General features: G+C 45.5%; 1 protein-coding gene and 1 long non-coding RNA gene across 4 annotated transcripts in view; one reads left to right on the top strand and one right to left on the bottom strand.

Moving 5' to 3' along the window:
• The first annotated feature begins 5,181 nt into the window (after positions 1 to 5,181).
• The window catches only part of man2c1 (mannosidase, alpha, class 2C, member 1), a 50,781-nt gene continuing 40,427 nt past the window's right edge, over positions 5,182 to 15,535 (top strand). Inside the window, exons 1-6 of the mRNA XM_052506225.1 lie at positions 5,182 to 5,406; positions 5,701 to 5,826; positions 6,416 to 6,539; positions 9,968 to 10,038; positions 11,971 to 12,148; positions 12,661 to 12,850. Of these exons, the coding sequence (XP_052362185.1) occupies positions 5,306 to 5,406; positions 5,701 to 5,826; positions 6,416 to 6,539; positions 9,968 to 10,038; positions 11,971 to 12,148; positions 12,661 to 12,850 (790 nt within the window). The 5' untranslated portion in view covers positions 5,182 to 5,305. The remainder of the gene's footprint in view (positions 5,407 to 5,700; positions 5,827 to 6,415; positions 6,540 to 9,967; positions 10,039 to 11,970; positions 12,149 to 12,660; positions 12,851 to 15,535) is intronic.
• Positions 8,878 to 9,961, bottom strand: LOC127922454 (uncharacterized). 3 transcript variants are annotated; one of them, XR_008111401.1, is made up of 4 exons: positions 9,778 to 9,961; positions 9,566 to 9,631; positions 9,034 to 9,264; positions 8,878 to 9,000 (listed from the first exon to the last, which is right to left on the bottom strand). It is a non-coding gene; the product is annotated as an uncharacterized LOC127922454 (long non-coding RNA). The 3 variants fall into 3 exon arrangements; XR_008111402.1 differs by lacking the exon at positions 9,566 to 9,631; XR_008111400.1 differs by lacking the exon at positions 9,778 to 9,961 and having other exon boundaries at positions 9,566 to 9,658.

The following is a 15,535-nucleotide window of genomic DNA, read 5'->3' on the forward strand; positions in this document are numbered from 1 at the left end:
GCCCAGTCAGGTCTTTAACAGAACAATATAACTATCCATGGTGCTGGACCCAGTCAGGTCTTTAACAGAACAATATAACTATCCATGGTGCTGGGCCCAGTCAGGTCTTTAACAGAACAATATAACTATCCATGGTGCTGGGCCCAGTCAGGTCTTTAACAGAACAATATAACTATCCATGGTGCTGGACCCATTCAGGTCTTTAACAGAACAATATAACTATCCATGGTGCTGGACCCAGTCAGGTCTTTAACAGAACAATATAACTATCCATGGTGCTGGGCCCAGTCAGGTCTTTAACAGAACAATATAACTATCCATGGTGCTGGGCCCAGTCAGGTCTTTAACAGAACAATATAACTATCCATGGTGCTGGGCCCAGTCAGGTCTTTAACAGAACAATATAACTATCCATGGTGCTGGGCCCATTCAGGTCTTTAACAGAACAATATAACTATCCATGGTGCTGGGCCCAGTCAGGTCTTTAACAGAACAATATAACTATCCATGGTGCTGGGCCCAGTCAGGTCTTTAACAGAACAATATAACTATCCATGGTGCTGGGCCCAGTCAGGTCTTTAACAGAACAATATAACTATCCATGGTGCTGGGCCCAGTCAGGTCTTTAACAGAACAATATAACTATCCATGGTGCTGGACCCATTCAGGTCTTTAACAGAACAATATAACTATCCATGGTGCTGGGCCCAGTCAGGTCTTTAACAGAACAATATAACTATCCATGGTGCTGGGCCCAGTCAGGTCTTTAACAGAACAATATAACTATCCATGGTGCTGGACCCAGTCAGGTCTTTAACAGAACAATATAACTATCCATGGTGCTGGGCCCAGTCAGGTCTTTAACAGAACAATATAACTATCCATGGTGCTGGACCCAGTCAGGTCTTTAACAGAACAATATAACTATCCATGGTGCTGGGCCCAGTCAGGTCTTTAACAGAACAATATAACTATCCATGGTGCTGGGCCCAGTCAGGTCTTTAACAGAACAATATAACTATCCATGGTGCTGGGCCCAGTCAGGTCTTTAACAGAACAATATAACTATCCATGGTGCTGGGCCCAGTCAGGTCTTTAACAGAACAATATAACTATCCATGGTGCTGGACCCAGTCAGGTCTTTAAGTGTGAAAAACAGGTGGAACCACAAAACATTTGGGAAAATCAGAAACCTGGAAAACAGAGAACGGAATTTGGGGGAAAAACTGAATTTTGCAAACAAATATTTTAAAAGGCCTTCCAACTTTGGAGTGTCATCCTGCAGCACAGCATTTTGGGTAAAGTTGAGGTCAGGTCCAATATTGACTCTGCACCCAGGAGGATATTGAAGCTGGACCATGCTAGAAATGCTTTAAAGTAATATATACAGTCACGCGTGAATACATTTGTATGTATGTGTGGTCCCGGGAATTGAACCCACTATCCTGGTGTTGAAATGCTCTACCAAGATGTACGACAGGGTTATGAATGCTTTGTGAACCCTCAATTTAATATAATTTACAAGACCTTTATTAAACGTTGCTTATGTCACCCTTTATAAAGCACAGGTTTATGTCATGTTTGACCTAATGGCTTATGTCACCCTTTATAAAGCACAGGTTTATGTCATGTTTGACCTAATGGGTTATGCCACCCTTTATAAAGCACAGGTTTATGTGACCTAATGGGTTATGTCATTTAAAGCACAGGTTTATGTCATTAATGGTTATGTCACCCCACAGGTTTATGTCATGTTTGACCATTTATGTCACCCTTTATAAAGCACAGGTTTATGTCATGTTTGATATGGGTTATGCTTTATGCACAGGTTTATGTCATGTTTTATAGATGCTATGTGACACATTGATGTCAGTTTGTTTATGTCACCCTTTATAAAGCCTTTATCAGAGCTAATGACTTTATACCGTTTATAGATGCTATGTGACACATTGATGTAGTGTTTATGAAGCCTTTATAGTTTATGCATGACATGGCTTACCGTTATAGATGTTTATGTGACACATTGATGTAGTGTTTATGAAGCCTTTATAGAGCATGACATACCGTTATAGATGCTATGTGACACGTTGATGTAGTGTTTATGAAGCCTTTATAGAGCATGACATACAGTTATAGATGCTATGTGACACGTTGATGTAGTGTTTATGAAGCCTTTATAGAGCATGACATACAGTTATAGATGCTTTGTGACACGTTGATGTAGTGTTTATGAAGCCTTTATAGAGCATGACATACAGTTATAGATGCTATGTGACACGTTGATGTAGTGTTTATGAAGCCTTTATAGAGCATGACGTACAGTTATAGATGCTATGTGACACATTGATGTAGTGTTTATGAAGCCTTTATAGAGCATGACATACAGTTATAGATGCTATGTGACACATTGATGTAGTGTTTATGAAGCCTTTATAGAGCATGCCATACAGTTATAGATGCTATGTGACACATTGATGTAGTGTTTATGAAGCCTTTATAGAGCATGACGTACAGTTATAGATGCTTTGTGACACATTGATGTAGTGTTTATGAAGCCTTTATAGAGCATGACATACAGTTATAGATGCTATGTGACACATTGATGTAGTGTTTATGAAGCCTTTATAGAGCATGACGTACAGTTATAGATGCTATGTGACACATTGATGTAGTGTTTATGAAGCCTTTATAGAGCATGACATACAGTAATAGATGCTATGTGACACGTTGATGTAGTGTTTATGAAGCCTTTATAGAGCATGACGTACAGTTATAGATGCTATGTGACACATTGATGTAGTGTTTATGAAGCCTTTATAGAGCATGACATACAGTTATAGATGCTTTGTGACACATTGATGTAGTGTTTATGAAGCCTTTATAGAGCATGACATACAGTTATAGATGCTATGTGACACATTGATGTAGTGTTTATGAAGGCTTTCTGAAGCCTTAATGAGATGCATTTTAAGCGGGACCATATTGGGTCCTATATTTTTGTAAACATTTGAGTGATTATTATTTTTAAGAAGAATCTGATTATTAAAACGATACTGAACAAAACTTTTAACGCAACATACAACAACTTCAAAAAGGTTTTACTGAGTTACAGTTCAGAGAAGGAATTCAGTCAATTTAAATTGTATTTAAGAGCAATTGGAGGCCACGGAAGGAGAGTTGTATGGCATTGAAGCTTGCCTGGAGGGTTGTTAACACAGTGTCCAAAGAAGGGCCAGAAGTATACAGAATGGTGTCGTCTGCGTAGAGGTTGATCAGAGACTCACCAGCAGCAAGAGCGACCTCATTGATGTATACAGAGAAGAGAGTCGGTCCAAGAATTGAACCCTGTGGCACCCCCATAGAGACTGCCAGAGGTTCGGACAGCAGACCCTCCGATTTGACACACTGAACTCTATCAGAGAAGTAGTTGGTGAACCAGGCTTGGCAATCATTTGAGAAACCAAGGCTATTGAGTCTGCCAATAAGGATGTGGTGATTGACAGAGTCGAAAGCCTTGGCCAGATCAATGAATACGGCTGCACAGTAATGTTTCTTATCGATGGCGGTTAAGATATCGTTTAGGACCTTGAGCGTGGCTGAGGTGCACCCATGACCAGCTCTGAAACCAGCTTGCATAGCAGAGAAGGTATGGTGAGATTCGAAATGGTCTGTAATCTGTTTGTTGACTTGGCTTTCGAAGACCTTAGAAAGGCATGGTAGGATAGATATAGGTCTGTAGCAGTTTGGGTCAAGAGTGTCCCCCCCTTTGAAGAGGGGGATGACCACAGCTGCTTTCCAATCTTTGGGAATCTCAGACGACACGAAAGAGAGGTTGAACAGGCTAGTAATAGGGGTGGCTACAATTTTGGCAGATAATTTTAGAAAGAAAGGGTCCAGATTGTCTAGCCCGGCTGATTTGTAGGGGTCCAGATTTTGCAGCTCAGAACATCAGCTGAACGTATTTGGGAGAAGGAGAAATGGGGAAGGCTTGGGCGAGTTGCTGTAGGGGGTGCAGTGCTGTTGACCGGGGTAGGGGTAGCCAGGTGGAGAGCATGGCCAGCCATAGAAAAATGCTTATTGAAATTCTCAATTATTGTGGATTTATCAGTGGTGACAGTGTTTCCTATCTTCAGTGCAGTGGGCAGCTGGGAGGAGGTGTTCTTATTCTCCATGGACTTTACAGTGTCCCAGAACTTTTTTGAGTTAGTGTTGCAGGAAGCAAATTTCTGCTTGAAAAAGCTAGCCTTGGCTTTTCTAACTGCCTATGTATAATGGTTTCTAGCTTCCCTGAACAGCTGCATATCACGGGGGCTGTTCGATGCTAATACAGAACGCCAAAGGATGTTTTTGTGTTGGTTATGGGCAGTCAGGTCTGGGGAGAACCAAGGGCTATATCTGTTCCTGGTTCTAAATTTCTTGAATGGGGCATGTTTATTTAAGATGGTTAGGAAGGCATTTAAAAAAATATCCAGGCATCCTCTACTGACGGGATGAGATCAATATCCTTCCAGGATACCCGGGCCAGGTCGATTAAGAAGGCCTGCTCACTGAAGTGTTTCAGGGAACGTTTGACATTGATGAGTAATGTACCAGTCAGTGATGAGAACATGTACCAACTACAGATTATAACATGTACCATCTACAGATTATAACATGTACCATCTACAGATTATAACATGTACCATCTACAGATTATAACATGTACCATCTACAGATTATAACATGTACCATCTACAGATTATAACATGTACCATCTACAGATTATAACATATACCATCTACAGATTATAACATGTACCATCTACAGATTATAACATATACCATCTACAGATTATAACATGTACCATCTACAGATTATAACATGTACCATCTACATAGGCACTTCAGGTTTTGGAAGGACCATAAAGGAAATGGGAATGGTGTACTCAGTCTCTCTGTGCTAGTTGTCTCATTTTACATGAATAACATAACTATATGTATGGTTTTTCAAACCCTTTGGTTTAAATAAATGTTGACATTTGATATTCTTTCTCATATTATACTCATATCATACAATTATTAGTGCACTATGCAGTAAGATTACTTACCCCCTAAATAGTATGGTAGTGGAGGGCTAATCATACGGCCAAGAACGTTAGTGACATGTTTAACAACAGCGACATCTAGCGGCTGAGCAACGCAAAGACAATAGTATTTCTATTGTACTTCCGGGTCCACATGGTCCCTTCCTTGTTGTTTCTCTAAACTTCACGACACAGTGGATAATTAATTGATTCTCCGAACATTGACCAGAGATATTATTAGTGATGTATCATCAACCGGTACTGAAGAACCGACGGACTCTTCTGGAACGAGCTGAGAAATTCATATCTGAGATTTATTTCACCGACTGCAACCTCAGGGGAAGGTAAATGTTATTTCTTAGCTAGCGGTCAGGTGCAATAAAATGCATGTCCATTACCCGCTCAATATGCCCAGCTAAGTAGCAATGTTTTGTTGGGCAGATGGAAGTTCTATTTATTGTGCAAAATGTTTGAATTGTCCGCGGGTGAAGAGAGAAACTGCTCTGCTCCTTGTAATAGCTATTGTTTTCTGGGTAATGAATCCCCCTTCTGGATCTGGTTATGAGACACTGACAGCACTTTATGTTGCGATCTGAGACATATAAAAACACGTTTCTTACAACACGACTTGTTTCCAGACTATATGGAGACGCCTGTCCCCTGGAGTCCATCTCCTCGTCTCTGTCACAGCAACGGATCCCTTTCCTAGAGGCTGTCAAACTGAACTTTGAGCCCTATCAAGTTGGTGATACCTTTGGACCTACGTAAGGACTGGAATATTTAGTAGCTCTCTTCGAACACCATGTTTGGTTAAATACCATGAATGAACGAATGAATGAGTGAATGAATGAGTGAGTGAGTGAGTGAGTGAATGAATGAGTGAGTGAATGAGTGAATGAGTGAGTGAGTGAGTGAGTGAGTGAGTGAGTGAGTGAGTGAGTGAGTGAATGAATGAATGAATGAGTGAGTGAATGAGTGAATGAGTGAAGTGAATGAGTGAATGAGTGAGTGAATGAATGAGTGAATGAGTGAGTGAATGAATGAGTGAATGAGTGAGTGAGTGAATGAATGAGTGAGTGAATGAATGAGTGAGTGAATGAATGAAGTGAATGAATGAGTGAATGAATGAGTGAGTGAGTGAGTGAGTGAATGAATGAGTGAGTGAATGAGTGAATGAGTGAGTGAGTGAGTGAGTGAGTGAGTGAGTGAATGAATGAATGAATGAATGAATTAACAAATGAATGAATGAGTAACTGAGTGAGTGAATTAGTGGAGTGAGTTGGTGAATGAGCGTGCAAAAGAACGAACAAACCAGTGAACCAACAAACTAGTATGAGTAATGTTTTATTACAGATGGTGGACATGCTGGTTTAAAGTATCTCTGAGGATACCAGACTCCTGGAGAGGGAAGCAGGTCCATCTGAGCTGGGAAAGTGATGGAGAGGCCATGGTCTGGAGGGATGAGCAACCTGTACAGGTTCAACATTATATACACCCACATGAGCCTTACCTCATCCACCACACCACTACAGTACCTCATCCACCACACCACTACAGTACCTCATCCACCACACCACTACAGTACCTCATCCACCACACCACTACAGTACCTCATCCACCACACCACTACAGTACCTCATCCACCACACCACTACAGTACCTCAACCACCATAACACTACAGTACCTCATCCACCACACCACTACAGTACCTCATCCACCATACCACTACAGTACCTCATCCACCACACCACTACAGTACCTCATCCACCACACCACTACAGTACCTCATCCACCATACCACTACAGTACCTCATCCACCATACCACTACAGTACCTCATCCACCACACCACTACAGTACCTCATCCACCATACCACTACAGTACCTCATCCACCACACCACTACAGTACTTCATCCACCACACCACTACAGTACCTCATCCACCATACCACTACAGTACCTCATCCACCACACCACTACAGTACCTCATCCACCACACCACTACAGTACCTCATCCACCATACCACTACAGTACCTCATCCACCATACCACTACAGTACCTCATCCACCATACCACTACAGTACCTCATCCACCATACCTCAACCACCATACCACTACAGTACCTCATCCACCTTACCACTACAGTACCTCATCCACCATACCTCAACCACCATAACACTACAGTACCTCATCCACCATACCACTACAGTACCTCATCCACCATACCTCAACCACCATACCACTACAGTACCTCATCCACCTTACCACTACAGTACCTCATCCACCATACCTCAACAACCATACCACTACAGTACCTCATCCACCTTACCACTACAGTACCTCATCCACCATACCTCAACCACCATAGCACTACAGTACTTCAACCACCATAACACTACAGTACCTCAACCACCATACCACTACAGTACCTCATCCACCATACCTCAACCACCATACCACTACAGTACCTCATCCACCATACCTCATCCACCATACCACTACAGTACCTCATCCACCATACCTCAACCACCATAGCACTACAGTACCTTAACCACCATAACACTACAGTACCTCAACCACAATACCTCATCCACCATAACACTACAGTACCACATCCACCACACCTCATCCACCATAACACTACAGTACCTCATCCACCATACCTCAACCACCATACCTCATCCACCATAACACTACAGTACCTCATCCACCACACCTCAACCACCATAACACTACAGTACCTAATCCACCATAACACTACAGTACCTCATCCACCATACCTCAACCACCATAACACTACAGGACCTCATCCACCATAACACTACAGTACCTCATCCACCATAACACTACAGTACCTCATCCACCATACCTCAACCACCATAACACTACAGTACCTCATCCACCATAACACTACAGTACCTCATCCACCATACCTCAACCACCATACCACTACAGTACCTCATCCACCATACCTCAACCACCATACCACTACAGTACCTCATCCACCATACCTCAACCACCATAGCACTACAGTACCTTAACCACCATACCTCAACCACCATACCACTACAGTACCTCATCCACCGTAACACCACAATACCTCATCCACCGTAACACTGCAGTACCTCATCCACCATAACACTACAGTACCTCATCCACCATAACACTACAGTACCTCATCCACCATAACACTACAGTACCTCATCCACCATAACACTACAGTACCTCATCCACCATAACACTACAGTACCTCATCCACCATAACACCACAGTACCTCATCCACCATAACACTACAGTACCTCATCCACCATACCTCAACCACCATACTACTACAGTACCTCATCCACCATACCTCAACCACCATACCACTACAGTACCTCATCCACCATAACACCACAATACCTCATCCACCGTAACACTACAGTACCTCATCCACCGTAACACCACAATACCTCATCCACCGTAACACTACAGTACCTCATCCACCGTAACACTACAGTACCTCATCCACCGTAACACCACAGTACCTCATCCACCGTAACACTACAGTACCTCATCCACCATACCTCAACCACCACACCACTACAGTTCCTCATCCACAGTAACACTACAGTACCTCATCCACCATACCACCACAGTACCTCATCCACCATACCACTACAGTAAGTCAACAGACTAGTCTCATCCTCCGGGCCCTCTCAGCTTGCCTTGGGGCAAAGTCACAATAACAATCTGTTTATATGTGAACTGTGTGTTAATCAAGCCTTACTGCATGTTGTTCAAACATCATTCTCAGGGGTTGACCTTGATGTTGTTATTTGATTGACAGGGGTTGACCTTGATGTTGTTATTTGATTGACAGGGGTTGACCTTGATGTTGTTATTTGATTGACAGGGGTTGACCTTGATGTTGTTATTTGATTGACAGGGGTTGACCTTGATGTTGTTATTTGATTCTCAGGGGTTGACCTTGATGTTGTTATTTGATTGACAGGGGTTGACCTTGATGTTGTTATTTGATTGACAGGGGTTGACCTTGATGTTGTTATTTGATTGACAGGGGTTGACCTTGATGTTGTTATTTGATTGACAGGGGTTGACCTTGATGTTGTTATTTGATTGACAGGGGTTGACCTTGATGTTGTTATTTGATTGACAGGGGTTGACCTTGATGTTGTTATTTGATTGACAGGGGTTGACCTTGATGTTGTTATTTGATTGACAGGGGTTGACCAGGTTGATGTTGTTATTTGATTGACAGGGTTGACCTTGATGGGTTGTTATTTGATTGACTGGGGTTGATGATGTTGTTATTTGATTGACAGTTGTTGATGTTGTTATTTGATTGACTGGGGTTGACCTTGATGTTGTTATTTGATTGACTGGGGTTGACCTTGATGGGTTATTTGATTGACAGGGGTTGACCTTGATGTTGTTATTTGATTGACAGGGGTTGACCAGGTTGATGTTTGTTATTTGATTGACAGGTTAGTGGGTTGACCTTGATGTTGTTATTTGATTGACAGGGGTTGACCTTGATGTTGTTATTTGATTGACAGGGGTTGACCTTGATGTTGTTATTTGATTGACAGGGTTGACCTTGATGTTGTTATTTGATTGACAGGTTAGTGGGTTGACATCTTGATGTTGTTATTTGATTGACAGGTTAGTGGGTTGACCTTGACTGTTGTTATTTGATTGACAGGGGTTGACCTTGATGTTGTTATTTGATTGACAGGGGTTGACCTTGATGTTGTTATTTGATTGACAGGGGTTGACCTTGATGTTGTTATTTGATTGACAGGGGTTGACCTTGATGTTGTTATTTGATTGACAGGGGTTGACCTTGATGTTGTTATTTGATTGACAGGGGTTGACCTTGATGTTGTTATTTGATTGACAGGGGTTGACCAAAGAAGGGGAGAAGACCAGCTACATCTTGACTGACTGTCTGGAGGATGATGATCCACACAGGTTAGTGGGTTCTACATCCTGACTGAGTGTCTGGAGGACGATGATCCACACAGGTTAGTGGGTTCTACATCCTGACTGTCTGGAGGATGATGATCCACACAGGTTAGTGGGTTCTACATCCTGACTGACTGTCTGGAGGATGATGATCCACACAGGTTAGTGGGTTCTACATCCTGACTGTCTGGAGGATGATGATCCACACAGGTTAGTGGGTTCTACATCCTGACTGACTGTCTGGAGGATGATGATCCACACAGGTTAGTGGGTTCTACATCCTGAGTGTCTGGAGGATGATGATCCACACAGGTTAGTGGGTTCTACATCCTGACTGTCTGGAGGATGATGATCCACACAGGTTAGTGGGTTCTACATCCTGACTGTCTGGAGGATGATGATCCACACAGGTTAGTGGGTTCTACATCCTGACTGTCTGAAGGATGATGATCCACACAGGTTAGTGGGTTCTACATCCTGACTGACTGTCTGGAGGATGATGATCCACACAGGTTAGTGGGTTCTACATCCTGACTGACTGTCTGGAGGATGATGATCCACACAGGTTAGTGGGTTCTACATCCTGACTGTCTGGAGGATGATGATCCACACAGGTTAGTGGGTTCTACATCCTGACTGTCTGGAGGATGATGATCCACACAGGTTAGTGGGTTCTACATCCTGACTGTCTGGAGGATGATGATCCACACAGGTTAGTGGGTTCTACATCCTGACTGTCTGGAGGATGATGATCCACACAGGTTAGTGGGTTCTACATCCTGACTGTCTGGAGGATGATGATCCACACAGGTTAGTGGGTTCTACATCCTGAGTGTCTGGAGGATGATGATCCACACAGGTTAGTGGGTTCTACATCTGACTGACTGTCTGGAGGATGATGATCCACACAGGTTAGTGGGTTCTACATCCTGACTGACTGTCTGGAGGATGATGATCCACACAGGTTAGTGGGTTCTACATCTGACTGACTGTCTGGAGGATGATGATCCACACAGGTTAGTGGGTTCTACATCCTGACTGACTGTCTGGAGGATGATGATCCACACAGGTTAGTGGGTTCTACATCCTGACTGTCTGGAGGATGATGATCCACACAGGTTAGTGGGTTCTACATCCTGACTGTCTGGAGGATGATGATCCACACAGGTTAGTGGGTTCTACATCCTGACTGACTGTCTGGAGGATGATGATCCACACAGGTTAGTGGGTTCTACATCCTGACTGACTGTCTGGAGGATGATGATCCACACAGGTTAGTGGGTTCTACATCCTGACTGTCTGGAGGATGATGATCCACACAGGTTAGTGGGTTCTACATCCTGACTGACTGTCTGGAGGATGATGATCCACACAGGTTAGTGGGTTCTACATCCTGACTGTCTGGAGGATGATGATCCACACAGGTTAGTGGGTTCTACCTCCTGACTGACTGTCTGGAGGATGATGATCCACACAGGTTAGTGGGTTCTACATCCTGACTGACTGTCTGGAGGATGATGATCCACACAGGTTAGTGGGTTCTACATCCTGACTGTCTGGAGGATGATGATCCACACAGGTTAGTGGGTTCTACATCCTGACTGTCTGGAGGATGATGATCCACACAGGTTAGTGGGTTCTACATCCTGTTTGGGGTGAATTCAATTTACATTTGACATTTTAGTCATTTAACAGACGTTCTTCAGGGATTTTTCTGCCATTTAAATCCTTTTGTGTTCAGTTTAAACATTTCAACCGATCGATTGGTTGAAAGGACAGGAGGCTCTCGGTTGACTACGTTTGTTTAGTCGGGGACAGCGCTGCTCTGCATTGAGTAGGCGCGTAACGGTCTGTTTGCAGCGAGTCAGGAATCTATGATTGCCTCAGTGTGTTCTCGTTCTGTGTTGTAAACTGTAGTCTGTCTTCTGTCTCTTTTAGCATCTCCCTGTATGTCGAGCTGGCGTGTAACAGTCTTTTCGGAGCGGGACAGGGATCCATGATTGCAGCACCTGACCCAGACAGGAAGTACTCTGTCCAGAAGGCTGAGCTTGTGGTGTTTAAGCCGGAAGTCAGGGAGCTGCTGACTGATTTGGAGATGCTGGTAGACATGGTCAAGGTATGTTGAGATATCAGTATTCTATAATGTCAAGGTACTACCTAATGGGATGTGAAGTAGGTCAAGAGGTCATGTCTGGAGCAGGGTGGGGTCATTTCCAGGAGTAGAAGGTCAAGAGGTCATGTCTGGAGCAGGGTGGGGTCAATTCCAGGAGTAGTGGGTCAAGAGGTCATGCCTGGACCAGGGTGGGGTCAATTCCAGGAGTAGTAGGTCAAGAGGTCATGTCTGGAGCAGGGTGGGGTCAATTCCAGGAGTAGAAGGTCAAGAGGTCATGTCTGGACCAGGGTGGGGTCAATTCCAGGAGTAGAAGGTCAAGAGGTCATGTCTGGAGCAGGGTGGGGTCAATTCCGGGAGTAGTAAACTAACTAAATGGAATTGACTCCAAACCCGAACCTACAGATGGAATTGTGACATTTAACAGTGAATGAAGTGTAACTGTCAACTTTAGTCAGTCTGTTCTGTTCCTGCTTTCTCATTGGCCTGTTGATCTTCTCTCTTCTGCCTCCTCTCAGTTGCTGGGTGAGGGGGAACAGCGTGGGTACCAGGCTCTGTTCACAGCCAATGAGATGGTGAACCTGTGTGAGCCGACCAATCCCAGCTCATTTCCTGCGGCCCGGAGTCTGGCTCAGAAGTTCTTCAGCCAGAGGAATGGAGAGAGCCAGCACACTGTCCACGCTATGGGACACTGCCACATTGACTCTGGTGAACATCTCTCTCTTTCAAGATGACTGATTTTGTTTAGTCTATGTCCATGTACTGAGTTCTCCTGTAATGCTGCTCCACTGTCTACCGCTGTTCTACTGTCTACTGCTGCTCCACTGTCTACTGCTGCTCCACTGTCTACTGCTGCTCCACTGTCTACCGCTGTTCTACTGTCTACTGCTGTTCCACTGTCTACTGCTGTTCCACTGTCTACTGCTGTTCCACTGTCTACTGCTGTTCCACTGTCTACTGCTGTTCTACTGTCTACTGCTGCTCCACTGTCTACTGCTGCTCCACTGTCTACTGCTGCTCCACTGTCTACTGCTGCTCCACTGTCTACTGCTGCTCCACTGTCTACTGCTGCTCCACTGTCTACCGCTGCTCCACTGTCTACTGCTGCTCCACTGTCTACTGCTGTTCTACTGTCTACTGCTGTTCCACTGTCTACTGCTGCTCCACTGTCTACTGCTGCTCCACTGTCTACTGCTGCTCCACTGTCTACTGCTGTTCCACTGTCTACTGCTGTTCCACTGTCTACTGCTGCTCCACTGTCTACTGCTGTTCTACTGTCTACTGCTGCTCCACTGTCTGCTCCACTGTCTACCGCTGCTCCACTGTCTACTGCTGTTCTACTGTCTACTGCTGCTCCACTGTCTACTGCTGTTCCACTGTCTACCACTGCTGCTCCACTGTCTACTGCTGCTCCACTGTCTACTGCTGCTCCACTGTCTACTGCTGCTCCACTGTCTACTGCTGCTCCACTGTCTACTGCTGCTCCACTGTCTACTGCTGTTCTACTGTCTACCTGCTGTTCCACTGTCTACTGCTGCTCCACTGTCTACTGCTGTTCCACTGTCTACTGCTGCTCCACTGTCTACTGCTGCTCCACTGTCTACCGCTGCTCCACTGTCTACCGCTGCTCCACTGTCTACTGCTGTTCTACTGTCTACTGCTGTTCTACTGTCTACTGCTGCTCCACTGTCTACTGCTGTTCCACTGTCTACTGCTGCTCCACTGTCTACTGCTGCTCCACTGTCTACTGCTGCTCCACTGTCTACTGCTGCTCCACTGCTGCTCCACTGTCTACTGCTGCTCCACTGTCTACTGCTGCTCCACTGTCTACTGCTGCTCCACTGTCTACTGCTGTTCTCCACTGTGCTCCACTACTGCTGTACTGTCTACTGTCCACTGCTGCTCCACTGTCTACTGCTGTTCTACTGTCTACTGCTGCTCCACTGTCTACTGCTGTTCCACTGTCTACTGCTGCTCCACTGTCTGCTCCACTGTCTGCTCCACTGTCTACTGCTGCTCCACTGTCTGCTCCACCGCTGCTCCACTGTCTACTGCTGCTCCACTGTCTCCACTGCTCTCCACTGTCTACTGCTGCTCCACTGTCTACTGCTGCTCCACTGTCTACCGCTGTTCCACTGTCTACTGCTGTTCCACTGTCTACTGCTGCTCCACTGTCTACTGCTGCTCCACTGTCTACTGCTGCTCCACTGTCTACTGCTGTTCCACTGTCTACTGCTGCTCCACTGTCTACTGCTGTTCTACTGTCTACTGCTGCTCCACTGTCTACTGCTGCTCCACTGTCTACTGCTGCTCCACTGTCTACTGCTGCTCCACTGTCTACTGCTGCTCCACTGTCTACTGCTGTTCCACTGTCTACTGCTGCTCCACTGTCTACTGCTCTGTTCTACTGTCTCCACTGCTGCTCCACTGTCTACTGCTCCACTGTCTACCGCTGCTCCACTGTCTACTGCTGTTCCACTGTCTACTGCTGCTCCACTGTCTACTGCTGTTCCACTGCTGTTCCACTGTCTACCGCTGCTCCACTGTCTACCGCTGCTCCACTGTCTACTGCTGTTCCACTGTCTACTGCTGCTCCACTGTCTACTGCTGCTCCACTGTCTACTGCTGTTCCACTGTCTTCTGCTCCACTGTCTACTGCTGTTCTACTGTCTACTGCTGCTCCACTGTCTACCGCTGCTCCACTGTCTACTGCTGTTCTACTGTCTACTGCTGTTCCACTGTCTACTGCTGCTCCACTGTCTACTGCTGTTCCACTGTCTACTGCTGCTCTACTGCTGCTCCACTCCACTGTCTACTGCTGCTCCACTGTCTCCACTGCTGCTCCACTGTCTACTGCTGCTCCACTGTCTACCGCTGCTCCACTGTCTCCACTGTCCGCTGCTCCACTGTCTACTGCTGTTCTACTGTCTACTGCTGTTCCACTGTCTACCGCTGCTCCACTGTCTACCGCTGCTCCACTGTCTACTGCTGCTCCACTGTCTACCGCTGCTCCACTGTCTACCGCTGCTCCACTGTCTACCGCTGCTCCACTGTCTACCGCTGCTCCACTGTCTACTGCTGCTCCACTGTCTACCGCTGCTCCACTGTCTACTGCTGCTCCACTGTCTACTGCTGCTCCACTGTCTACTGCTGCTCCACTGTCTATTGCTGCTCCACTGTGTGTGGTGTACTGCTGCTCCACTGTGTGTGGTGTCCTGCTGCTCCACTGCTGCTCCACTGTGTGTGGTGTCCTGTCCTGCTGCTCCACACTGTGTGTGGTGTCCTGCTGCTCCACTGTGTGTGGTGTCCTGCTGCTCCACTGTGTGGTGGTGCTCCATGCTGCTCCACTGTGTGTGGTGTCCTGCTGCTCCACTGTGTGTGGTGTCACTGCTG

This window comes from Oncorhynchus keta, unplaced genomic scaffold (genome assembly GCF_023373465.1).
Source record: "Oncorhynchus keta strain PuntledgeMale-10-30-2019 unplaced genomic scaffold, Oket_V2 Un_contig_25742_pilon_pilon, whole genome shotgun sequence".
Classification (NCBI taxonomy): domain Eukaryota; kingdom Metazoa; phylum Chordata; class Actinopteri; order Salmoniformes; family Salmonidae; genus Oncorhynchus; species Oncorhynchus keta.